This window comes from Apostichopus japonicus, chromosome 8, assembly GCF_037975245.1.
Source record: "Apostichopus japonicus isolate 1M-3 chromosome 8, ASM3797524v1, whole genome shotgun sequence".
NCBI classification, from domain to species: Eukaryota; Metazoa; Echinodermata; class Holothuroidea; order Aspidochirotida; family Stichopodidae; genus Apostichopus; species Apostichopus japonicus.
In genome coordinates this window covers 23,718,484-23,745,612 of record NC_092568.1, presented here as the reverse complement: position 1 = coordinate 23,745,612, position 27,129 = coordinate 23,718,484, and the positions used below count along the sequence as shown (strand labels likewise).

Sequence of the window (27,129 nt, the reverse complement as noted above, 5' to 3'; positions counted from 1 at the left end):
ACATCTTTGGCAGGAACTTAAAACCAAATAATTTTCAGTTTTGGCTGTATGAAAAAGTCAACTTCCTATCCTGACTTCCACAGTATTCACTGTGCACTTTATAAAAATAAGATTTAAAACAGTAAATAACAAACAAAAAATAAGACAACAACGCATGGTACATATTAGTTATAAGAAAAGTTTATTTGCTCTGAATTTCTCTTCTCATGATATTAGTTTCAGATTAATTTGACTGTTGATCATTGCTGAATTTATCTACAACAAAGACAAAGTGATGAATGGAAATAATTACAAGTAGTGCGTCAAGGTGTTGAAACCAACAAAAATTTCAGAAATGGTTCAACTTGCTGCTTTTCAGTACCAAGAAGTAAAAAATATTACATATTTGTAACTCAGTTGCTAAATACAACATGAAAGAGAGAATTAAATTAAGAAAAAAATTCTGCGATTAAAATCCAATAGAACTCTTACAATTTAACCTCAAATTTTTAACTTAAGAGCATCTTTCAATGTGGAGAGTACTGCCTAGCTTTGCATGTTATGATAGACAGTTAAAGTTTGGATATATGTACGGTGTTTTGCCTATATTGCATGATAGTTGTAAATCATATTTTAATAAACCTGGATCATGTTATATATACATAAGAAGTATACAGCAAGGTAATAAGGATGAGATTGTACATAAGAAAAGCGATATATCTTTGAACACCATTCCTACGTTAATTTCAGACCTAAAGTTTTAAAGTTAACCATTGGACTGATTATTGGTCCTCCCAGTGTGTAGGTTAAATGATGCAACATGCTTTAGGTGTATTTCACACCTCTCATGAACTCACTGAGGTTGGACCTTAAGGCAAATAAATCTGTTTTGAAGAAAGACATTCATAAATCAAATTGCTATAAACTTCTGTAGATATTAACTCTCTTCTGGTCTTGATCAAGACGTTGGTGTCATTTTGTCGATCACTGTTTTTATTTCTAACAGTACAAAGGGTGTTGTTAACTTTCAGTTGACTTTATCCTTGTTTTCACCCGGCAGCAACATGTATCGATAGCATCTGCAGGGATGCATGGGCAAAAAAAATCACTTTACCATAATAGTGGAAAGAAAAACAAACTACATGGTTGAGTAATGAATTTATGATTACATAAGGATATTAATATAAAGGTGAACCAGAACATCAAGGAACTTAAATCATGCAGTGAGGGGAACAACTGAATTTCTATTGTTTTGTACTGTGATTAAATCATTGTTTCCAACAAAATGGTTTCAGGTTAGTTTGAAGTTACAAGAGCAAATGATATATTAGTACTAGCTTAATTATACAACTTAAGAGCACATTCTGAAAACTACCATTGACCATAACATAAAGAAATATCCAGAAGCAAAACCCAGCAGTCACCCATTGTCTTTACATCTAAGAAATTAACAAGATGGTTATCCACAAGAGACCAATACTTTAACATGAAGATGCAAGAGCAGCAAGAGAAACCAATGAATTCAAATTAAACAACTCTCAGCAGCTCATAAATACCTTTTTCATTTTAAACTCAAACTGCTTCCCTCAATACTCTGAAGGAAACTGGACGCTTTAATTGTTAATGTTTCCAATTGAATCCATGAAAATCAGTGAACTTATGTATTTACGGCAACAAACTGTGTGATTTATTAACTAAGTTATTCAAAACCTGGAAGACGCAATTGTTTTTTTTTCCCTTTGCGATCGTCACTGATTTGATATCATGTACAAATATCAGACTCAACATGATACTCACTGGAATTCAGTTGGTCATTTTTGGGTCAAATGATGACATATATTCCACACATGAAAAGAAACTTTCATCTTTTGAAGATATCTGTAATATTAACTATTAAGGTACAATGAAATTGCTTTATATCTGGATTAGTATTTTGCAAAATTTAACATCAAAGTGAGCAATTACACATTTTTCCATCTGTATCTCAGTGTGACATTTGAGTATCTACTGGCAATATTTGTCTTGTGCTACCTCAGGTATCTAACATCCAGATCAGAGAAACTTCATAGACGGACAACTTTCCATGATTTCCAAAGGTGCCCATCCTCGACTTCCACTTCAAATTATACTCCTTTCTTTAATCAGAAAATGTTTACCATTACCATAGAAAATAGTTGAAATTGCTTGACCAGTTCAAGATGAGTGATAGCAACAAAAGTGTCCGTAAACTAACTGCATTAACAGGTCGCTTTGATATCAGCTCTTTTTTGCTCTTCCTTTTATATATTTTATATATTGTCTACTTTTGCAACAGCAAAAGTTACTCATTCTGTTTGAATTGTGTGACCCACAAGGGCAACAAGGTTTTCTAATTCAGGCTCCAATCCCAAAAGTAATCCTGTAGATAAAGAAAATACAGTACATTTAGATCTTATGACAAATGCAGGCGTATTTATATACAGTGCTCATCAGTTTAACAAGCTCAGAGGGACAGCTTCCACCTCAGTTTTGAAAAGTCTAGAGGGGGTCGCAGGAGTATATTTTTGCATTTCTAACTAGAGACGCACTCTATAGCATTAATAGATCACGCAACTGGATCTGTACATTTACAAAAGACAGTGCCAGGCAAATCAAAGATCCACTTTCACTTCACACATCTATTAAAAATTTTCGATATAAAATTAACCAAAAATATTCTTGAAAATACATTATGTCATACCAGTTTTCTACTTCTGTTTCTCACCATTACCTAAACCTATCAACAACAACTAAAAATGGACAATTTCACTGCCAAAGATTTTGTGCATGGTTGTTTTTTACTACTGACTTATTAATTACCCTGGCATCAACAATCCTACACCACAATATTATTATGATCATACTAACAACTGGATGGCAAATGTCTGATAACTTTGGAATAATGAGCAAGAAATAAGGATAACTGATAAGACCTACCTGTATTGGCATCTCGAGTTGCTACTAGGCTAATGTAGACTGGTGATTTGTTAAAATGAACGACCTGTTGAAACAAAAAGCAACACCCAAAGAAAATGAAGTTCTGTAAACACACTGAGATGTATTATTGATGTGCGTGGTAAACAAATGGTCCAAAAATCAAAAACCAAAAATGTTGAAGTAGCTGTTGGCATTTGTTCTGCAATTTTACTAAACCTAAACACTGTAATGAAATTGAGATAACAATTAAGTAAACTAAGAACCTTCAGGTCTTTTTTTCTTGACCAAAGGAATCTTATAGGCAAGTAATTAATAAATCCATTTCCTTCGAGACATTTCAACACTCAGACACTCTACGAATTAGTACTGATTTTATGGAAATACAGAATGAAAATTTTCAAAAATTGTTGACTGTTATATCTCATTTTTTGAAATATAACTTGACTTGACAACTACTGTACATACTATACTGTACATAGTCACCAGATTTTGGTGTCAAATGGCACAAAGAAGATAAAAATCTCAATCTCAAACTCAAGTCAAAAAGCTACTTTTGGGATAAAAGGGTGATGCACATGCCAAACCCTAATAAATATCAACTCATTTTATACAGAATGCAAAGCACAATGTTTTGAACATTTTTAAGGTACTTAGGTGTATAGTAATGGTTGTGATTATGGCATAGCAGAACAACTGCTACTTATAGACCGATTTAAGAATCCCGACAGAACTCTATTACAAGATCATAGAGAATGACAATGTATTCAGAGACTTATGGAGTTGGGGGTCAGTTTCTGGTCTAGTTTTTAGAATTCATAAAAAAATTATAACTCAATAACAGTTGGGCTTTAGCCAAGAAATTACATAATTGACAATAGCTTGTGTTCTCCAAAGACATGAATAAATTTTTCCCCCAAAATACCTATTTAATGGACTATCACAAATCAAAACCTAACTTTTCACAATAAATATCCTCCCTCCTGCTTGCTCGCTTTCTCCAAAAGAAGAAATATCTCTACGAGAAAATGTTAGGTATTAAATTTTCTGGAAAGACAAACGTACCTGATAGGAGTGGAAAGAACAGATAATGCTTTTATTCTTTGAGAGGCCAAGTTTACTAGCTTGACCAGCTGCAGTGGCAAAAGTGGCAAGGAAAGCCGGTCTGGTAGAGGCATCAGGAACTACTTCAGAAGAAACTGGAAAGAAAAAGACTGAAAAAGGTTAGCTGAGTAGTGAATAGCTCAGTTGCTAGAGCACAGGACATGTAATATTAGGATCACTGACTTGAATCCAGTTCCAGTCAATAATTTCATTGCTGTACAAGTGTATGTTTGAAACTTCCCAGCAGTTATCTGTTCATTATTTGCTTAAGTTCTGAAGTGACAATTTCCATGAATTAAACAAACCTTTAATTATAGGAACTCCATCTCTGTCTGCAATAATGACAGCCTCTAAACCCTCAATCCTGTGCAGGGGAAAAAAATCAATGAAAACAACAAGTTTACAACTTACTCTACTCACAGAGTTGCTACATTAACATTAGATTGATCAAAGGGATACATTTTGAGACTTAAAACCAATATTGACATAAAATGATATGACTTTTAGCTGTACACCATATACTGAAATAAAATTAAGTAGAACTGTAGAAGCAGACACTTGAGAATACAACAGGGATCCAAATTAACTAATAAGGCAAAACATGAAATGGATCAACTTAGGGATCAAGGACACATAGTTTGTTTTCTCTCACCATAGTTTCCTCTTGCCTATCCCTTCTATCCTGTCCAAACTTATTTTCATGATATCATCCATAAGTATCGTATAGGAGAAATTTGCTTGTCTATAACTGAAACATTAGTTTGCTTCCTAATCCTACATGATTAACATGTTGTTGGTGAAGCGATTGGCACTAGACTTGAACAAAGTACACAATAAACACAGTACTCACATTTGCATTAAGTTCCATAAGTCTTTCTTGACATTCTGCTGAGTAGAACAAAAGTAACAGACAAGACTAATAAAGATAAAGTGGTACTAATTTTAAATCCGTACCATTCAACTATTTCTGTTAATCCATATCCCGCTTACTATCTCTCTCCCACATTCATGTAATCACTCCCTATCTCCACCTCCCGTTCTTCTATCTCCTAATCCTAACCGGATTATACAGTTGTTATTCTGCCGATTCGAAGTAAGCTTTCCCATTCATATGGTACGGATTCTAAAGTTAGACCGATAAAGTAACTCACATATAGTCCTACCGCTACGATCTCTGTGGCATAATTGACAGAAGGAAGGTTTACAATTTTGGTATTTTGGCTTCTCCACAAAGTAGGCTATGTTCTGGACTGGTCTATAAGCTTTTCTGTGCATAGGCCTAGGCTACTTTGAGTAGCGCCTTACACCTACTGTAACTTGTATGTTAAAAATAAAAGACCAAGTAACACAGTTTGCATGACTGCTGTGTATTATGGGATCATAAAGGATGAACTAATGACCTGAACATAATTCAGAACTAACATAGTTTGGAGTCTTACTCTTAGTGAACGTATAAAACTTGTTTGAAAATCATTACCTGTGCCATGATTTCAGTATACCATAAGTTGGTCGTCGATTTGAATTGCAGAAAAATGAGGCTCCTCTAGTGTGTTGAGATCCCGTGACTTGAGATATAACGAAACTCAATAATTAATTTAATGCACAGACAAGTGCAGTGATTTCTGGTAAATATTTTGTCGACTTCATGGACATGTACCACCCAACTGTATAGTCAAACGGTCACGGCGCTGTTTCTTTCCACCAATGTTTGGTCAAGGAAAGTACCAAAGTTTGTTACGGAGGCGCACTGTCATTTGTTACTTTGTCCGGTCATGTGTCAGTGTTACTTAATCATCAAGATACTAACAGCTCAGAAGTCTCAGCTGCTATATATTCCTGTTTCAGACGAGCGCCACCAACTATTAACACTATCGCTAACTGTTAACACTTAGTTAGTAAGCACGTTTGTTAATAATTTGAAACCGGTCAACGAAGGGGAAGCGTGACCGACGGCAACTGGTAGGGCTACCCCCTTTTTCTTCATTTCTTCGGTCAAGGAAGTGTATTTAAAACATCAAAAAAAGATGCAGTCCGACAAGGCAGCTTCCCAATCCATGGCGGCAAATATGTATCGCGTTGGAGGTATGTTGTTTCGTTATTTTCACGTGTGTGAAACGAACATTTTTTAAAGCAACAGTGTATTAATATATACGCAGCTCGTTGTATTGTTGTATTACACACACCGTGTACTGTAGGATACCCAATGTGCACAACAAAGAAACTGCACGAAGTATTCGCACCAGTTAACGCCTACGTGGCCATTTTGTTCAAAGTGAGACCTCTCATCTTCTTACACATCCCTTGTCTGAAAATTCTTAAACTTACCCCAAAGTATTTGATTGCCAAAATCTGTAAATTCTGATAGTCGAGGTGCCGGACTCGGCCTCGTGGAAGTTAGTCAACTAGTTAACTTGTTAACACCCCGCTATCTTCCTAGATGATGGAAGTCTGACAATGTTCGTGGAAAGGGTTGTCTTGTGGGCTCAATATTATGTCTATTTATCCAAATTTGTATGTCTTTTAAAAGCAATTAAGAGGATTTATACCGTTCAGTACTTTGCCGAACAATAATGTTGCCTAACTTAACGTTACTTGTATTGGCTGTAAAGCCATCAATTGTGTTCAGTTGCCAAGTATCGTTGTAACAATGTTGCAGTTTTTTCAATATCGATTCCAAATTTTAAATATCGTCAGTACACCATGATGTTCCTGGATAAGAGAAAACAGTCATTGAACGATTTAATTATATATGCTAGTAATCAAATTTTGCGTAACGTGTTTGAACGGCCCTGACATTGGTCACTTTAAAAAAAACCATGGTTCCTCCGTAGAATTGGTATACAGTTTTGGACTTGAACAGCGATTTGACCATTTGCGTAGCATTTCGTGATGCGATACTGAATAAAGTATTCCCTGAACAGTTCATTTCCTTTTTAAATGTATCTGGGAATTGGTACCTGTGTGATGGCATATTCTGGTATATTAAAATTGTGATATAGCATTAGGGGGGAGGTTGATTTATAGTACATTATTGCAAGTACTGTAATAACATAAGAAAGATCATACTTGTCTTGCGTATGTCCAGTGTTATGACTACATGTATATATTTTTATTGCTTGTTATGGACTGTTGGAAACTGCTGATGGGATGGATTCATTGAGGAGGAAATGCTAGGCAAATCAAACATAAAGATGTAATATTTTTTTGGCTAATTTTTCGTAAAGCACCTATTTAATTTGCGATTGTCCTCATTGTAGGAATTACAAAGTGCCAAAAAAGGGGAAAAGGCTTTTGACCATGTACGAACCGACTATGCACTGTACATTTTTTTAAATTTTAAATTGTTTTTTTTTGTGTGTGTTGTGGCAACTATTTTCTTTTCATGCAAAACATACTTGTAACTTAGTTCAGAGTTTTGTTTTGTAGTTTTGCATTGAAATGTGTTTGTTTGTAACCTCAAGAGTCATTATTTTTCAAGTCAAGCATCAGTACATAAATAACCTGGCCTACAAAACTCAAAGTACACAGCCAAACTCACAGTACTTTATATAAGAATCAGGGTAGACTGGTTGTGATTAACGATATTAGACAGTAAGGCCTTCTATCATTTTTTCCCTTTTGAAAGGGAAGAGGTTCTTCATTATGTTCATTGCCAGATTAATAAAAAAGGTAGTTGAGGCAAGTTCCTATGGGCCCTCAAAGTAAGGTGTGGGGGGGGGGGGGTGGTGGTGGGAGGTGGCTTCTAGGTCCCAAAGGATGTTTGTGCATTACATAGCACATGAGTGGATCTGTTGGTAAGTGTAGAACAGTTAAATATGTTTAGAATGAAATGCATCCAAGTACTGCACTTCTGTATTGAATTTTGTCCACAGATTACGTCTTCTTTGAAACATCCTCGTCGCAGCCGTACCTGATCAGAAGAATTGAAGAATTAAACAAGGTTAGGCATGTTATCTAGTCTGTACACTTTCAGAACATAAATCAAGACAAAGTTTGTTCCAAGGCAAGGCAATTTTCTGCATTATTCAGAAGCCTGAATATAGCAAACAGCACAATTGGCAAATCTTTCAAATTGCATCCATAGGTCTGTTAAATTGTATAGGAAGTAAACCCCCGTCTTTAAATTTTGATGAGCCAACGAAAAGGAACAATATAGTAAAATGTTATGTCTGGACTGAATTGAGTTTAATTCTCACTTGTGGTGCAAAGTTTCTGTCACGGAAGTGTACAGGATATATTAAAGACAATCGTGAGTGAAACTAAGGTTTCAAAGCCCTGATTCCTTCTCGAAATGGAGAAATGTAGTCAGCTTGTAGCTAAAGACATTTCAAAGGAATCTACAGTATGTGATGGTGATAGTGTGTACTATAGGTGTGAGTGTGTATGTGTGTGAGGATGCTCATGTGTGTTATAATGCTTTTAGCTTTAATAACTCAAACAGTACATTATGGTTGAAATTCATACAGTACTTGGTATGTGGATTCATCTTAGTGAATAAAAGAACACAAGTGTTCTTTTTTAGTGGCATTTGGATGTCAAAGGTCATTTGAGGTCAAAGCTTGAAAGCACAATAATGCCAATACCAAGTCTTGAATGAAGTTCATACTTGGTGTGTTCATCCATCCTGGTGAGTATAAGAACCTTTTGTTGATTGTAGAGGCCAAAGGTTACTTGAGGTCACAGAAGGTCAAAGTCTGAAAACCCTGTAAAATTGGTGAATCCACTAGTAGAGCTTGGACACAAAATGGATCCAATTTAGTAAGTGAAAGAATCCTGTCAAGTGTTGTAGGGGTTAAAGGTCATTGAGGTCGTCAGAGGTCAAAGGTATTGAAAAGATACTAGAAACATACATGTAATCATGTTTGGTCACCAGAATACTGACTGGTTTCAAATTTTCTCCCCCAGACACAGAATGGTAATGTTGAGGCCAAAGTGGTTTGCTTCTATCGGAGGAGAGACATTCCTAGCTCTCTGATACAGTTGGCCGACAAGCATGCAAGTAAGTTGTAGTATTTCCAAACTGTGTAAAAGTTGGTTAAATATTTAGTTGGCTGATGGATTACTGTGAAATTATAGGCAGTTCATGATTGTGCAGTTGCTACTCTATGCTATGTGACTCTTTACTTGGGAGATGATTGGTTTTCTTATGCTGTTTATCTTGCTTGTACTCTTTGTCAGTTGCCAGTGAGAAAACAGATTCCATTTAACGTTCAAACTGAAAAGCGCACCTCAAGTAGGTTTGGGTTATATCTGTAGTTAAGGGGGGAAGGGGGGGGGGAAGGGAGTGGACTGCTAGTTTATTACATATTCACAAGTCAATTATTGAAGCACTACCAGAGCTACTTTTAATGCATTTGGTGATCCAGAGAGGGTTTTCTTCTTCTGAGCAGTCTCTTGGATATACCTGATGTTCAAGCTATTGATCCCTCTTTTTGCATTCTTAATCATTCAGTGACTTTGGAAGAGGAGCAGGAAGAGGCGTTGGAAGAGCTATCAGAGAAACAGCGCCACCAATTAAAACACCGGGAGCTGTTCCTCTCACGACAGCTGGAGACCCTGCCGGCCACTCACATCCGGGGGAAGTGCACGGTGACCCTCCTCAACGAAACAGAGAGTTTACTGTCGTATCTTTCAAAGGAGGTAAGTCTCGCATCAAATGACTGACTGCTTGTTTCTTTGATTCATGGAAAGCCTTTCGTCGATCTCGAATCTAATATAATCCACTAGATCCACCAATTGCTGAAGTTATCAATGCTTCGGTATCATGTCCCTTAAAAGTATGCATTTAAAGTTAAAAGTTGAAGTTGAAGGTTTACAGTCTTGTATGAGGCTAATGCCTCCTCACACGACTTTACAACTTAACCCCTGGTCATTGGTAACTTGTCACACCCACACACCAAAGTGTGCACAATTCAATCAATCTCTCCTGGGGCACCACAGTGCACCACAACCACGTGTCCCCCGGGGGACTTCCCATAGGGTGCAGCCACAAACCGGCGCACGCAACTATATTTACAAGTTACCTCGCAGGTCCCCACTTACACACCTGGGTGAAGAGAGGCAATGGAGATAAAGCGCCTTGCCCAAGGACACAACGCAATGATCTGGCCAGGGCTCGAACCTGTAATCCTTAGATCACAAGTCCACTGCCTTAACCACTTGACCACACGCCCTCCACGCCATTTACAGTGGGTTGCAAATCCAGGAAGTGGAAAATGAAACTTCAGTGATAAACATTGTTTCGATGTGGAATCTGACAGTAAATTTCTTCCCTGTCATGTGGTGATTGTTCATCAATGTTGAATGTTGAATCAAGTTTTGATGGATGTGTGTATGTGTTGGTAACTTAATTTTCAGTCACCAATTCCAATCACCAGGAAGTGCTAATTAGATGATTTTAGCCCATAGAAATTGATGGGTCATGAGTAAACAAGGGAAGTTACAACATTGGTCACCAAGGAAAACGTTTGAAAGAAGGTGCTTGCAAGATGTTGTGTCCTGTGTGTGTTGTTACAGTTACATACTCAGCAGCTGTCTTTAGCAATATTTCCTTTTGAAGTAACAATATTTGGTAATAGTTATCTTGGCTGAATGACCTTTCTGTCGATTAATCTAGAACATTGTAATTACAGAATGGAATCTCCCTTTCTATGCAGGATGCTTACTTTTATTCCTTGGTGTACGATCCCCACCAAAAAACCCTACTGGCAGACAAAGGTGAAATTCGTGTTGGTCCTAGATACCAAGCAGAAATTCCAGACAAATTTGAAGAGCGTAAGTTATCACCTGTAGGTGCCTTGGCTCAGATGGTAGATATGTCGTATTATTTGACGGGCGCTCTTTACGACATTAAAAAATTGTCACTTGACTCTGATGCAAAAATCGAATTTGACCTATGATGTCACGCATTAAATGTATGAACATTAATGTTCAGTGTCAGACAACATGGAAGTGAGTTTCTCTATTTTGAATGTCTGTCGAGAAAATTATTAAATGTGGAGGGACATCAAAGAAAGAAACGATACCAATTGGCCGGCTAGGTAGACGGGAATTTTATTTTATGTAGATTGCAGACAGGTACTAAAAGTATCGTTGCTCCTAAGTATCCCTAACAGTAAGTTTGGCTGATTTCAAATGTCTGTTGAGGTGCTAATGTACCATCGATTTGATGTGTTCTCAAGTCTCTACATGGTGATGAAACTTAGAGATTTAAATCTACCAGGCACAGATACTGTTCGTCCTGGATTGAATGGAAGAAATTGTCGTGCCTTGTCGAGTTACATTCCCTCTTTGCCATAGTGTCAGTTTCCTTTGCACGGCATAATTGGTGTTTAAATTTCTTTCACCAGCTGAAAAAATGGACGAGAGAGATCCGTCCAGATTGGAAATCAAAATATGGACTCCAGAGAACCCTCTTTCCGGGAAGGAAATCGACCAGTTTTTGGTCTTGACAAGGTACTTGTTATTTAAGTAATATCCAGTTACTTGTATTGTTACTGATGTGTACTGATGTATTGTCAGAGGGTGCAGGGAATTACACACACTTTGCCCATTGTGTTATGGTATTAAGTATAGGTAATTGTGACTCTGTACACGGTCAAAATGCAACTTAATAGGCAAAGTAAGTAGTCTCATAATAGGAAGAAGTGTTGTATGGTTGCGGATCGCTGTAAAATAACGAATAGGGGAGAGCAACAATGCAAAGTTGTTCGTGTGAAAGGAAACTGGCTGTGATGGCTCAGCATCTAACTGAGTAGAGTAGGTTCCTATAGTTGGATTTTTGATACAGTTAATAACCGACTGCTCACATCTTGTATAACAGTTTTGTGGTTTGTGACAAGAACTTATGCACATATTTTCACTTGCATGAGTGATACCCATAAATACCAGATAAATTATTCCCGGTTTATAGTGACGAATGTTTTGGGCTCATAATGAAATCAATATTGGGAGGGGATGATACCATATCCCTCCCCTCAGATCCATTTCTCTCCGCCCTCCCTACCTACCTCCTTCCTTCCATTTTTATTGTTGGAACTTTAAACTTATCTGTAATAAGTTTATGAAGGTATATCAAGAGAACAAAACATGGTTTATAATAAAGGACATAATTTAAGAGGTAATATTACGTAATGAGTGTCTGTCATTGCTATATCACATCTGTTTGCATTCTCACTACTGTTTCTTTGATGCACTCCAGGTCTGTGGGTACCTTTGGTAGAGCACTGGATTGCAGTAGTTCTATTCGTCAGCCCAGCTTGCACATGAGCGCTGCAGCTGCCTCTAGAGATATCACTTTGGTGAGTCAAAGAACCATCCCACTCGGGGTGGAAGTTTCATTATAAGGCAAGGTTGTTTTGTTTTCTCCCTAAGACTGACAAAAACTGGACTTTCCAATTTGGTGGTACGAGCGGTACCAGCGGTTAATATGTAATGGAGGTATGTCTGAGTGACTTGGTTTTCAAAAAAAAAGAAGTTTTGGGTACCCTGGGAATTTGCATTTGGTTGTTTCACCTATAATCTGGTCACCTCAGGCCATTAGTCAAGCCTTACAAGTCAGTTCTCATAAACTATTTCCCATACCCCATAGTTCCCATAAACCACCCATAAAGCAACCCATTGTCTTTTGGCAATTGCATAACTTGAAACAATAACGCAATATTACTGCTGTTGTTGTGATTGTCCTTTATACAAGTTTCTTAAAGGTTCTGACATTTCAGATAAATTCCCCGACATTGAGGTGGATAGCAAAATTGAAAAAATGCCTTAAGCGAGAGCGTAGCAGCAAACTTTTTTTGAATTTTGATGAATGTGAGTCAAAGTTGTTTAACTCTACAGCATCCATATACTAAATGCAAAATCATCTTGAATCCCATTTCATGTCTCATGGCTTTTTGTGTTTCATCAATAACTGCAGTTTCATTCCATGGACGTACTGTACCAGAAGAACTATGAGATTGGAAAGGCTGTGGCAACTCTTGTGCCTGCTGGTGGTCCCGTTATCTGCAGGGACCAGCTGGAAGAATGGTCCTCCTCAGAGGCAAACCTCTTTGAGGAAGCCCTCGAAAAATATGGAAAGGACTTCAACGACATCAGACAAGACTTTGTGAGTACTTGCTGGAATCATGTAAAGACCATGACCCTAAGAAAAAAAAAGTAACATTTGTTGATAACAATGTATTTTTTTTATGATAATCTTTTTGACAATTTATTTTCCTCAAATGGTCAATTTTTCCATGAGCAATTCAGGAATGATAATATTCAGAGAAAATTTGTTGAATTGCACTCCAGAGTTGAAATGGGTTTCACCAGAAGGAAGAGCTAGAAAAGCTTTGTTTCCAGGGCAACAGATGTGTTTTTTTCTCAAATTACTGCTTCAAATGCTTTTCTAGGTAAAATGCTAAACAGTTTCATAGCTGTCTTAAAAAAAATTTAAAACTATGACTGATTTTTCAGTTTTAGGTGAAGAAGTGACTCACATAATTTATGTAAGGGAATTATTGACTGTTTAGCTTTTCAATGTAGCATATCTGCTATTCACTGCAATCTCATAGGAAATTCCATGCATTGAATTTCTGTATGATCTGTACTTTAATTTTATTGCCATGCAAATTTGTTAAGTTTCTTATAAAATGTAGACTATACTGCACATTACATGGGCAGGGACCTTCATTGAGGGGGTACTTCCATTTTTATTACACTGGTTGGTTCGTTTCCTACCGCACAGCTTCCGTGGAAATCCCTAAAGAGTGTGATCGAGTACTACTACATGTGGAAGACGACCGATAGATACGTCCAGCAGAAACGACTCAAGGCCGCAGAAGCAGACAGCAAACTTAAACAAGTTTATATTCCAAATTAGTAAGTGAATCTGTTGTTCTTTTGACCTTCAAACTGGAGATTATTATCTATGTACAACATGATGTTTTCTTTTCTTTTTTCTTCCACTTCTGAATTCACCCAACCTAAGGATCATAGCCATTCCCTTAAAGACTTTGAAACTTTGTCGCAATGCTTACAATTAAGTTTTTTGTTAATTGGCCTTCAAACCTAACTATAAATTACTGATGAGTGAAAGTTGTTGATTTGTATTAAGGAATGGTATCTCCCTCTGCTGATAGATGTTTTACAAGTCTTAAATAAAAAAAATAAAAAATAATATCATTTACTTGGCTGTTGCCTTGGCTGATACTTTTGTAAAATACTTTACAAAACAATATTATATTAAAAATACAATACACTTCCATTTCCTCACTGTGTAAATTCTTGCATGACTTGTGCAACTGTTGTATGACATCTGCTAACAAATGCTCTGTTTCATCCTTTTCAGCAACAAGCCAAATCCCAATCAAATTGGAAGGATGGGATTGGGTGGACAAGTATCCATGCCTGGAACAAGAGCATGTGAAAGCTGTCATGGTAAGGATAATGACTCTCATCGTATTATCTTTAGCCGTTGGGTTTATATGGAATACAGGCGTTCCGTCATCTCAGGTTTTGCTTTGGGCTCTAAAAAAGGTTTCTCTCCTTTCAACGAGTTCCCAGAAGACAGACTCTTCTTTTTGCTCTTATGCCTGCTTAGTGTCCACATCTGGCTGAGAATGGAGTGGGATCTACTTGGAAAAAAACATCTGGTCTTTGTTGAGAAAGAAAGTGACAGAGAAAGGAATCAAGGATAAACCAAAGTGGAACAATCAACATTGGTCATAAATGTTATTATTTATCCTCCCACAAATGGAACCCACATGGCTATCTGTTCAATTACTGTCGACAACATGTTGGGGTGTATCAGTTTCTTACATGTTAATATTGGTGTGATAGAATTGGCAGAGAGCATAAATACTCAGTTTTGGCTTTTAATATTCTACAGCCAATTCATCATATCAGTGGTACTCCTGGGGTCCAGCTAACATGCAATGCAGGCTGTGTGCTTCATGCTGGATCTACTGGAAGAAGTGTGGGGGACTCAAGATGCCCACCCGTCTCGGTGAGATATTTCTGGGTATATCTCGTTTCGTTTTTAGTTCGTTTTATTTTGTTTTATCACTTCACGTATAAACACAACAGATTCAACATAACATAAATTGTAAGTACAGAAATAATATATACATGAAGTGAAAGGAAGTGCACAGAAACAAGGCAGGGGCAAAAACATTGAAAAAATTAACAACTACGAAGACTAGCAGAAGAGAGACAGCTAGGTTTAAACCACAAAGTTGAAATCTTTCCTACTTGGTTTCATTTTATCCTTTTGTCCGTCATTTATTCGTCACATTTAGAAAACGTTGAGTTTGTTATTCATTATTTATAAGCTTGTGCTTCTGCTCCCTACAAATCATCCCACCGTATGTTGGCAAAAACAACAATCCACTAACAGTATGAAATTCGACATGCCCAATTGTGTAGGCCCCTTGAAATGATTTTATTAGTTACAACAAGATTTACCAAAATATTCCCCACAAAATATTACCAAAAGAGCAAGCTGATTGAGTTGAAAATTAACATGGCAGAAAATAGGAGGAGCATGATTGTAATTTATTGTGAATCTTAAAACTGAAAGAAAGCAAAAAAGAATCATACTGCAAACCTAAGATTGCACTTACAAACCAGACATTGTAGGAGGGGGGTGGGGGGGTGGGGGAAGGGATGCAGTGTATAGGAAACAAATAGTACACATAGGTATGAGTACAGGTATGTGTGAGATCCTAAGCCGGTTTCATCTTCTTCTCATTCAGATGGAGAGAGGCAAGGTACATTGAGGAATAGACCGGACAGACCAGGGCTTGTTCCCAGGATTCACCCGCTCATGTGCACAGTCATTGGATGTGGGAAGGTAGTAACAGTTACTCAATAAATACCTCATTTGTTCAGATATTGTAAGGACAACTAAATAACGATATTTATTTGTTCTGAAGATTCTGTCTGCTCGCATGCAGAGAATGGACGTGGGATGGTAGTAAGCAATAGCTAGGCACAACCGGTGTTTCAGATGTTCCACCTGCTTACATGCACAGTCAATGTGGGAAGGTAGTAAGCAATAGAGTAACCAGTGTACAACCAGTGTTTCAGATATTCCACAGGAATATAATACAAGTTTCAGATATTCCACAGGAAATATAAGTGGCGTGTGGCACAAGTTTCCAGCTCTGAAGGCAACGGAAGAATACAGAAAGGACACTCGAGAAGAAACCTTTGAAATTTGTAACGCATCATTACCAATGTAATAAACCTGACTGTTTCTGCAGACCAATTGCAATGAAAACAGTTTTGCAATAGCATGAAGATACCCAAAATGTCAAAGTGCCAAAAAGGGTCTTGGTCGTGTTTATTTGTTCTAGACTCACAGAAAACCTTTGAAAGGTCTCTTTGATTTTGAAATTTCACAAACTTGAAATTTCACATCATTGTCGCCGTGGTTGTCATCATCAATCATTGAATGAAATTTTTTTGTGTTTCCTACATCTCTGCTGCAGGAGTTTAAGCTCAAAGCCCAACTAGCTCGCCACTGTCAAGTGGCTCACGGTCTGAGCCTGCGAACGGCTGGTATCAGAGGCATTGGAATGAAGACCCGTATTGCATTTGCTCTCAAAACTACGCCCATGACTAAGCTGTCCAGGATATTATGCAAAGATATGCTGAAGTTGAGACACATCTCCCGTTGTCCGTTCGATGCTGTAGATGTGATGGCAGTGAAACAGGAATGTAAGTATTTTTCAAGCCCAAATTTTTGCTAATCAATTCATGGTAATATTTTGTTTATTATAAAATTCTTCTATGTCTGTGAAAAGTGGGAGGATACCTGTCAGAACATAATTTTCTGAAGATAGCGTGGGGAGCGGAATATGACTTTGCCCTAAACTGCAACATAACAGAAACTTGTATTTAATAAGGATGGGTGACAAAGGTTTAGTTAGTTTCCAATAAACATGAAGAACAGAACATTGTCTAACCACTGTTAACCATCTTGGCCTTGCTTGCTTATTTTAGAGAAATACATATGTTTTTTTTCATGCTGCCATTGTTCTTTAAGCTATTTTTTTAAGCAGATGTTTGCATATATCCATCCCATGATAACAGTCTAATTTAAGAATCAAATTTGCGATTGTATTTTCAAGGTCAAGCCAAACTGCCATCTGTTGGCAAGGCGACCCCAAAGCTAAAGGAGAAGAAGTGGCCAAAGGTCGACATGCTCGTCGGACGATTAGAAACATTCAGAGAGAAGACACGTAAAGAAGGAGTCAAGAAACCTGGTTGGTATCCTTGTTCTTTTTTTTTTTTTTAGCTCCAGGGCAAATGTTTAGACAACCAAATAACTGTTCAGACAGTGGTTTGCCTGTCTCACAACAAGTTGTTAACATCAAGTTCAGATCGCATTATAACTCAATACCCCAAATAGGTACAATGATAATATTGGTATTACCCGTTGTCACTTTGGAGATAACTGGAAAACAAAAATAGGGGTAGTCATATGCTCCAACGAAGTGGATTTTTACCTGCCCAAAGCTAGTGTTCTATTCACCGTAACTACACATCTCTCTCATACAGGGGTGAACATACTGGTCATTCTTTGTACCATAAACTACACATCTCTCTCATACAGGGGTGTACATACTGGTCATTCTTGTACCATAAACTACACATCTCTCTCATACAGGGTGTACATACTGGTCATTCTTGTACCATAACTACACATCTCTCTCATACAGGGGTGTACATACTGGTCATTCTTGTACCATAACTACACATCTCTCTCATACAGGGGTGTACATACTGGTCATTCTTTTACCATAACTACACATCTCTCTCATACAGGGGTGTACATACTGGTCATTCTTGTACCATAACTACACATCTCTCTCATACAGGGGTGTACATACTGGTCATTCTTGTACCATAACTACACATCTCTCTCATACAGGGTGTACATACTGGTCATTCTTTGTACCATAAACTACACATCTCTCTCATACAGGGTGTACATACTGGTCATTCTTGTACCATAACTACACATCTCTCTCATACAGGGTGTACATACTGGTCATTCTTGTACCATAACTACACATCTCTCTCATACAGGGTGTACATACTGGTCATTCTTGTACCATAACTACACATCTCTCTCATACAGGGTGTACATACTGGTCATTCTTGTACCATAACTACACATCTCTCTCATACAGGGTGTACATACTGGTCATTCTTGTACCATAACTACACATCTCTCTCATACAGGGTGTACATACTGGTCATTCTTTGTACCATAACTACACATCTCTCTCATACAGGGGTGTACATACTGGTCATTCTTTGTACCATAACTACACATCTCTCTCATACAGGGGTGTACATACTGGTCATTCTTGTACCATAACTACACATCTCTCTCATACAGGGGTGTACATACTGGTCATTCTTTGTACCATAACTACACATATCTCTCATACAGGGTGTACATATTGGTCATTCTTTCTTTCTTTGCTACAACTCTTGCACAACCAATTTGCTGTTTTGACAACCAAATCGGAAAGACCTGGTTGTCTGGAGATATTCCTGAAAAGAAATTGCCCTGCCCTCACACTCATCCCATACTATCCCACTCCCACTACACCGGATCTTTGCTAGCTTAATTATATTGGAAAGTATTCTACTGAGTAATTGAATAATTATGTATAGTTTACTTCATCGTCAAAAAAATGTGTTGAAAATTTGTTGTTCATGAGTAAAAAAGGCCTTGCCTTTCTCTTAAAACCTGCTTTGATCAAGTTTTGTTTGGATTTGAATGTAATCAAGATAGACCTTGACAAGTCTGTCAGCTTGAATTTGTTAGCTTAGTGATCAATGGTTGTAAACACCTGCAGTTTTGTCCATGTTTTAGAAATTGTAATCATGATTTTTACTTGCCTTGGTAGAAATACTGAACAAACCCAACAGGTTCTTTGGAAGACAAAGTTTTAAACGATAACAGGACTTATGTTATTTCAATGGTCAGAATCAAATATTGGATGGGCTACCTGAAAATGAAAATTTATGGAAAAACCTTACTTTGGCATTATTGTAACAGGAGAAGGAGACCCAACCATCTTTTGACCTCATCATGATAGGAGAGAAGTTAAAAATGAATAACTCTTCTTAGGAAAAACTCTTGCTCAGTTTGTGACATCTCAGGGGTTTAAAATTTGATTATGCTATATTGAGAGTGTGATGTGACTGTTGCCACTTGAAGGTGAAACATTTCCCTGTACAATGCTCTCTATAGTTTCAAGTGAAACATGTGAAGAGAATTTAGTGCTTTAGATTCAGATTTTTGGTTCAAAAATGTTCTTTTGAGAGGTGCATCTTAATTTTTTGGCTTTACATCCTCTCCTTTCTTACAGCACCAAAGCCCTCCCTTGGTGGCCCAACGATAAGCTCGGTGTCACACGTCATGATGCGTAAGACGAACTACGAGACCGGACAAGACACAGAGCAGACCTACCCCTCGTCAAACTCCAGACACTGCAGTAAGATTTCATACTCGTTGTTTTGTGTGACGACGTGAGTTCGTGCGGCAACGCTCTGCATATATAGTCATGTCTGCATGAAAATTGTTTCTCAAGTCATAAAGTCTATTAGGAATTGAGCAAGTCATTAACAACAGCTTAAGGAAGAAAGAATTTTTAACTAATGGCTCACTTTAGAGTCAAACTTTACATTCAGGTCTCCTTTCTTCATACAATAGTCTGAATAAAACTTGGCACAAATACTGTAGGTTATTTGTATTTCCTATTGTGCATACATCATCGTTTTCTAAATGGCCAATGCTTTGCATTCAACCATTTTAACTGCAAAGTTCAGAATTGGACTTGTAAAATATCTCCATTCTGACGTTTGGCTTGGTTTGCTTCTACATTTGGCTGAGACATTTTTATGGAAAAAGAAGCCACAGACAAAAACTGTTGCAACTTGCATGATAACTCCAAGTTGACATGAGAATTAAATTGGAATTGTATGGATCAAAAATAGTTAGGATTTTCGATGAGAGTGAACTAAAAAATTGTTTGCTCTGAAGTTAGAAATTGGGTGTAAGGTCATGTCTGTGGCAGAATTTGGTGGAGACTTTAGCAGTACAGGGCCATTGTAATTTGGCCACCCTAGACGTGTCCGTACACCTCATAGAATGTGTGCCCGGCTCTTGGAACCCATTTTGAATTCACATTTTCACAAATTGTTCTCATCTTTTTTGTTTGATCATGTTTTGGTACCCTTCCACTGAAATTCTGCTGGGGTACTTAGCATTCCTCCTTTGTTCTTCCATCTCTTAGGTAGCCCAATGAAGAGAGTCCAGATGGGTGGAAGATTTGGAAAGAGAGGTAAGGCAAAACGAGGTGTAAGATTTACAATAGGTTTGATAACAATTTTTCAATTGTATTCCACTTGTTTACATTACAGTTGGAATAATAGTACATTGTAGGTCTCCAGGAAACAAACAAAACTGTTTGTCAAAGTAATTAAAGTGAGCTAAAAGTTTCCTAATTGTTGATGAAGTTTCTTTGATGCCAATAAGTTTAATAGAACAACAAAAAATAGTGACCTAATCAAGCCAAAAAATGACAGGTATCTGCAGAATCTTCTGTAAAACAAGTGAAAAACTCTGACAATTAGTTCTGAGATCACTACTGCTATTCTATCTAGACAACTGTTCCTTCTTTATTTATAATTTTTTGCCTAACTGTCAAATACTTATAAGCTTAACTGTTGTTTTATATGCAGATGATGTTATCAATTCTGCTTGTCAGAGTATAGCCATGTTATTCTGTTTTCTGGTATTACCAGTCAGAGACAATGATTTTGTGAAACCGACAAATTTTCCAGTTAATATGACTATTTTTTTTTTCCTGTACCCATATCAATATCATCATCATCATCATAATTGTAATCTGGAATGAAAAGTTGATGGTGCTTCGTTGTCAAAACAAATACTTAATTGTCTCGACCTTTACATCGATTCAAGTTTAGATTGTGCGGGGGGGGGGGGGGGGGGGGAGCCATATGAATGCACTTTATGGGCAGGTTTGTTACCAATTGGAAATCTCAGCTAAAAATTGTCATGTTTCCCAGTAGGATTAGGGATGCACCGGATATCCGATCCGGCCGGACTATCCGGCCGGATAGTGAGGAATGTTCCGGTTCCGGCCGGATATTTTTCAAAATCCGGCCGGATCTTTTTTAAAACTGGCCTGAATTTTTCCTTAAAAAGGTGTTGGTATTAACTTAAATCAATGTAAACTATTTCCAAAAATTAATAAAAACATTCAAAGTAAGGAAAATTTAGGTTTAACATGTTTAATTTAATTTTCTCAATGGTCTGACCCACTGTTTCTAAAGATCAACTAAAATAATACAACTATTGTACTGTAATAATATGAAGCTATATACAACAAATACAGTTTGCAGTGATATCATTTCTTGCAGCCTTCATCAGTTTAATATTGTGCAGTTAAAATAGACCATTCATATACTTATCAGTCAAAATACTGTTCCATTGAATCTTTACTTTCCCATTATTGTTAGCATTCTCTTCGATATCTCTTGTCACCATGAAAGTTCCTAAATCATTAAGTGTTCTAATGAATATTCAATTCCATTTTAAATGATAGATAAAAGATAGATAAGAAGTTTCTCCCACTTCTGGAAAGATACAATGCTTTTTTTTTTTATTTTACAGATAATATTGCAGTGTAAAAATTTTTTATCAAATACTGAATAATACAAGACAATTTTAAATCCAGATAGTAGTGTTATTACTACAAGTAAATAATCGTTTTATTCAGTATAAAGTATGAGATTTGTGAAATGTAGCTTCCCCTTTTAAAACAAACTTCATAGGTAGTATGCAGTATTTTTCCAGCAAACAAATTTACATACTGTACTGTATCAAGCTTGTCAACAATTATATTGTAGTTATTTTATCAAAGAATGTAGATTACACCACTTCAAGTCATATTTAATCTCATAAATGGGGTCTTAATGTCACCTTCTTTATAATATGCGTATACCTCAACTATTAAAGATTTGCTCCTTGTTTTATACTTCTACTTCTTATGAATGACTCTCTTTTGTGTAATGAAAAAATCCGGTTCCGGCCGGATTTTATCCAGCCGGATTTCATGTACTATCCGGCAAAATCCGGTTCCGGCCGGATCCAAAAATTTGGATCGGTGCATCCCTAAGTAGGATTCTTATCTCCAATATTATTCACCACATATCTATTCCAACTTACCCTGACTTCTGAAAGGATCAGATACACCCACTGCCTAATTCAGTGTCTATACGTATCCATGTTTACATCCGATAATTAGTTGAACTTTGCATTCCTACCTGCACATTACTCCCACTTCCCAATAGACACAACTCGTGCAAATAAAAGGCTGCACTAAAGTGTTTCCTTCAGTGTTTTCATTAAATAAGTAATGATAGGGGCTTCTGCACTTTGTGGCAGTTGTCCATAGTAGCATTATCAGAGGCGTTGAATACCTCCAAATAGTAACTAGGTATGGGAGTCGTGTGGGTGAGGGGACAGAAATGTGGAAGGATTTGGGCCCCATTACCAGAGGAGTTCTCTCCCACTCCCCTCCCCACTCCCAATTCTGTATTTCCCATTGTCCTTCATTCCTAGACCTTTGGTTTTGTACTCCTCGGTTGCAATCTGCAGTTTACGCTTGCCTTTTCACTGAGGGTCTGCTGTTTCTATTACTGTACATGGTTGCACTTTTACCTCACATGACTATAGTTTCTCTCATGTTTTTTCTATGTATGTATCTAAATTTCACACAATTGATATATTTGACTTTACTTCTCTTTGTAGATGCCAGCCACCTTGATGCAAATGTAAGTTCCTTTCTTAATTATTTCTCTTGTCCACATGTTTGTTGTTCACATCAGAAAGAAAAAAATGTTGCTATCTTTGCAACAGTCACCAGCTTGTAATAATTCATTGATAACATCACATGTTTGGTAAAATGTCTGGATTTAATTTTTTGTTGTTTTTGCCTTTAGTGAGCAAGATTCTCAAAAAATGTTTCTTTCTTTAGTTTGACCTTCCTTTTTGTGTGTTTCTATATTTTCTTTTTAGTATTTGTAAGTAAGTTTGATTTGGAGGCAAATTGTCTTGTGTCTTAATCTCCTTCTGACAGTGTGGAGGACGGACAGTTGTTTATGTTGTAATTTCCAAACCAAGTACGTAGTTATAGCTTTTGGCTGATGCGATTTGGACAGCTAGAGCAGAGATTTAGCACTTAGACATGTATCCCATGTCAGTTTTGATCTATAGGGAAAATGTCACCGACTAAAACTGTACACTAATACAACAATCTAACAATGTGCAAGAAAGAAAAAAAAAAACAATAATTAGCCATTGAAATACTGGAATAAGCTGTTAAATATCCAAAGTGGTATTGAATGGGATTGTTTTAATGAATCGACATTAATCGTAGCCATCAAGATGTCCCTCCTCTCTGCTTCCTCTGTGTTCCTGTCTCTGTTAATAAACTTTAATCTTCCTCCCTTTCTTCTTTCTCTTTGGTACTGTTTCTGATAAACTTTTGTCACCTTCCCTCCTATCTGCTTTTCTCTGTGGTACAGGGAGATGCCTCTAAGAAGAAGATGAAGCTCTCATGGATGGATGCTCCAGATGACGTTTTCTTCCATGCTGATGGTAACACGAGGTGCGTCGATCAAACTTCAATGGTTTTTTGCTTTACTGTAATTCATATGCAAGAGAGGGGAGTTGTTTAACTTACGATGTGTCTCGCCAACGAATTTTTAAAGTGCCCTCTTTACATTTTTTGCAAGATTACTAGTAGCTAATATTTATTCCTCTGATGAATTTGCAAGGTAAATAAACCATTAAAAGTGAATGGTTGGACAAATTACTTTAAGTTCCATAATGAAAACAAACAAAAAGAAAACAGGTCATATTGAGAACCTTCAAATCAACTTGATCATAGTCAGTTAAAATTGGGGACAAAAAAATTAGATGCAATACATCAGGATTATATCAAATTTCTTTTCTGTATGGTGTAATTTTCTCAGGTTCTGTTTATGATCATCATTGTTTCAATTCATTCTTGTTTCAACAGGAACATCCGGAAGACTCTCTCCATCGCGACCCAGAAGAGACTCGCTCGTCACCCGTGGAGGGAAACTCAGATCCAAAGGAAACCTGTCCTGGAGAAAGCTCCTCCTCTTCCTCCTCCTCCTCCTCCTCCTGCCCCCACTAAAGCAGAAGAAACAGGTGGTGAACCAATCGTAATAGACTGAAGGAATCATTGCGAGTAGTCCCTTGCTTTCTCTACCCATTTTTCTTTTTCTTTTTGTTGTCGGTTCATTTCCTACTTTTGTTGTACAGTTTCTTGCTTCGTAACTGTATGCATTTTGTAAATTTTCCACTGATTCTTGAGAGAGGGGCCCGACATGCCAAGGGATGCACCGTGCTAGGTCAGCAGATTCCTGTTAGTTATAGTGATATCAGTAGAATACATATTGGAAATGCAAATAAATTACCTGAGCAAGAGTATTGACCTTATTGTGACAGCTGGAGGGTCAAGGAAGTAAATTAATGAACTGGATGGGAAATTGGCCTACCCAGTGAATTATTCTTATTGACCCCTCACTGTTGGGGATTGCTAATGCACTGAAAGATGTAACAGAACCATGAAAATAATGTTAAAGTGCTCCTTTGGTGTTTTACCTAGGACTGTTTTAATTTAAAGAAAATAAAAAACTGTTTTTGACCACTTTGCTCTTATGTTTCAAAATAACATAAGTTACTTCTCAGCTCGGCTGATCATTAGTACCGGTTTGTTCATATGTGAACAGCCTTGCATTCCTCGGTAAAGCCTGTGTGTGTGAAGGAGAATTCATGTGGAAAGGTACATCTTAGTATCGGGTAGGAGAATAAACACTTATACCACTTGAGCATTTGAAAATAATGTCGGGACAGTTTGCCTAGTGAATCATAAATGCACTGAATTTAGTACAGAAGAGCAAAAGACTGAAGATTAAAATAAACTCCCAGCAAGAGTTTGACAAAGTAGGAGATTCTTTTGCAAGCAGGAAAATATTAAGGAGTTTACTTGGTAAGGAAGGATGATTTTACTTTACCTCTGACAAAACCACTGTAATTTGTGATATTACTGGTAGTGATATTGTTATACTTACAACTAAGATGTGGCAGTCATAACTACATTGGTTAGCGTTCAGACGTTCTGTCATGCATTAAAGCAGCGGTTAGGCATCCTCTTATTATTCTGTGCTACCCCTTCTTTATTAAAAATGCATGATTCGCCTCTGGTCCTTCCATTAAGGTTCATGCCTTCCTACCTAAGAAATCAGTCAGGGAAAATATTGAATTAAGCTCAACCTCTGCCCTCTCTTAACACTGCAAGGACAAACGTTCTTTGAACTACCGTTCAAAAACTGCTGTATATCGTTCACTTGTGTAGCATGTGGCCCATTTCTGCAGAGATTAGCTATGTAATACGTTCACGTTATTCCCTGCATATGTGAAGTACATTAGTTTATACCACCTTAAACAATGTGGAGAATTTTATTAGCAGTGTGCAGTTGTTGGTTCTTATCAGTATCAATAAAATGATTTGGGTTAAGTTTGGTTTTTACTCTGTCCCTGACCAGCTTATCATTTGCTTTCATATTTTTGGAGTGGTTCATTTTCGTTAGCTGGTCTATGAAAGGAATGAGAATATCTTTCTGCATTGGAGGAAGGGGGTAATTGTTCAAGGTTTTTTCATGTAGAGCCTAACAAGAAAGGGAAAATGATAATCACTTTCTTGAAGTCTGCCAGTTCAACAAAGAGCCTTTGTTTTATTTTGCCTTTTGTTTTATTTTGGATTTGACTAGATTAACTAGATCATTCAAGTCTGATTAATCACGATCATGTGACCAATTTAATGGATAAGTGACATAAACCAAATGAAAAGTGCTCGATTACATACAATTTGATACATAAAAAGTTCCAAAAATAGGATGAATGAATTCCAAAGAACAGATTTGTTCAAGAAGCAGTATCTGCTCTCTTTCATATTCCTGAAAAAAAATCTTGCACATTTTCAGTTTACCCAGCAAATGACCTTGTTGGAAGTTGTTTTTGTCAGAGGCTTGGAGAAAGGTTATTAATTAAATTCAGTCACTGGCATCAGAAACAGGTGTATATATTTGTAAGTTGTACATACAGTAGTATCTAGGCTATTATAGAATTGTGGTCACCCATTGGTCATTCCAATTGGTCTATAATTTTCTGGTAACAATATTGGGATTGTGTCTGTATGCTTTAATTCGGTGATTGAATTCCACAGTTTTGTTCATTTGCATTACAATTGTGGGGTAATCCTGAATAATAAATAGTGTCTTCAGAAATTGCTTCTTTGTCTGTTTCATTTGTGTTTTTTTTACAGAGGAGTAAATTACTCATTTTTACAGTGGTAAATATACAAAGCAAGTATGGAACTTACATAAGGAAAGTTTTAAAATGTGCAGCTGCAAAATTCCATAAATATCTAATGCTGATTGTTTAGCTATGATTCAAATCATTTTATTAGAATTGCCGGACATTGTCGGATGGAGCAAAGTCTACTGAATTGATGTCTGGTCATAGTGCCCCTCCTCTCTCCTCCTCAAATTCTAATTAGAAATTCAAAAGTGGTACTCAGAAACTGACCCAGTCCTTTCTCAACTATCGAGGAATGGGAAAACCAGCCATTCAAAATTACTACAGTACAACCATTGCAAACAAAAGTTCTTTCTGAAGAGTGAAAAGATTATAACACATCTGCTGAAGGACTGCTCAAGTTCAGGTCAAGACAGGGGGGGATGGTGGAGTGGGACTTACTCAAAATATCTGTTCCCCCTCCACACCCCCAATAAATGACAGATTTTAAAAGAAACATTTCAGAAAATATGTCATGTCTCGTAGAAGCAGAATTTTGCTACGCCCCTGAGTCAAGAAAATCCAACGGAAATACATTACGCGCAATGTCAAAGTTACTCATTTTCTTTGATTTTCGACGTTTATATTTTGCCTCTTTGATTCCTGTCTTA

General features: G+C 37.1%; 2 protein-coding genes across 6 annotated transcripts; one reads left to right on the top strand and one right to left on the bottom strand.

The window, feature by feature from the left end:
* Positions 1–162: 162 nt before the first annotated feature.
* LOC139971148 (ragulator complex protein LAMTOR3-A-like) lies at positions 163–5,819 on the bottom strand. 2 transcript variants are annotated; one of them, XM_071977371.1, is made up of 6 exons: positions 5,513–5,819; positions 4,886–4,920; positions 4,341–4,399; positions 3,997–4,130; positions 2,935–2,998; positions 163–2,377 (listed from the first exon to the last, which is right to left on the bottom strand). In XM_071977371.1, exons 1-6 carry the CDS (start codon positions 5,519–5,521, stop codon positions 2,304–2,306), a joined length of 375 nt encoding a protein of 124 aa, XP_071833472.1. In that variant the 5' UTR covers positions 5,522–5,819; the 3' UTR covers positions 163–2,303. The 2 variants fall into 2 exon arrangements, with proteins under 2 accessions (XP_071833472.1, XP_071833471.1); XM_071977370.1 differs by having other exon boundaries at positions 4,886–4,923; positions 5,513–5,818.
* A 96-nt stretch (positions 5,820–5,915) lies between these two features.
* Positions 5,916–26,448, top strand: LOC139971142 (metastasis-associated protein MTA3-like). 4 transcript variants are annotated; one of them, XM_071977358.1, is made up of 19 exons: positions 5,916–6,117; positions 7,908–7,975; positions 8,941–9,034; positions 9,488–9,675; positions 10,668–10,809; positions 11,385–11,490; positions 12,236–12,335; positions 12,953–13,141; positions 13,763–13,896; positions 14,366–14,454; positions 14,906–15,022; positions 15,771–15,868; positions 16,509–16,737; positions 17,151–17,285; positions 19,410–19,535; positions 20,337–20,384; positions 22,880–22,902; positions 23,656–23,738; positions 24,153–26,448. In XM_071977358.1, exons 1-19 carry the CDS (start codon positions 6,060–6,062, stop codon positions 24,331–24,333), a joined length of 2,208 nt encoding a protein of 735 aa, XP_071833459.1. In that variant the 5' UTR covers positions 5,916–6,059; the 3' UTR covers positions 24,334–26,448. The 4 variants fall into 4 exon arrangements, with proteins under 4 accessions (XP_071833459.1, XP_071833458.1, XP_071833461.1 ...); XM_071977357.1 differs by having other exon boundaries at positions 5,917–6,117; positions 14,906–15,037; XM_071977360.1 differs by having other exon boundaries at positions 5,918–6,117; positions 10,692–10,809.
* Positions 26,449–27,129: the final 681 nt, after the last annotated feature.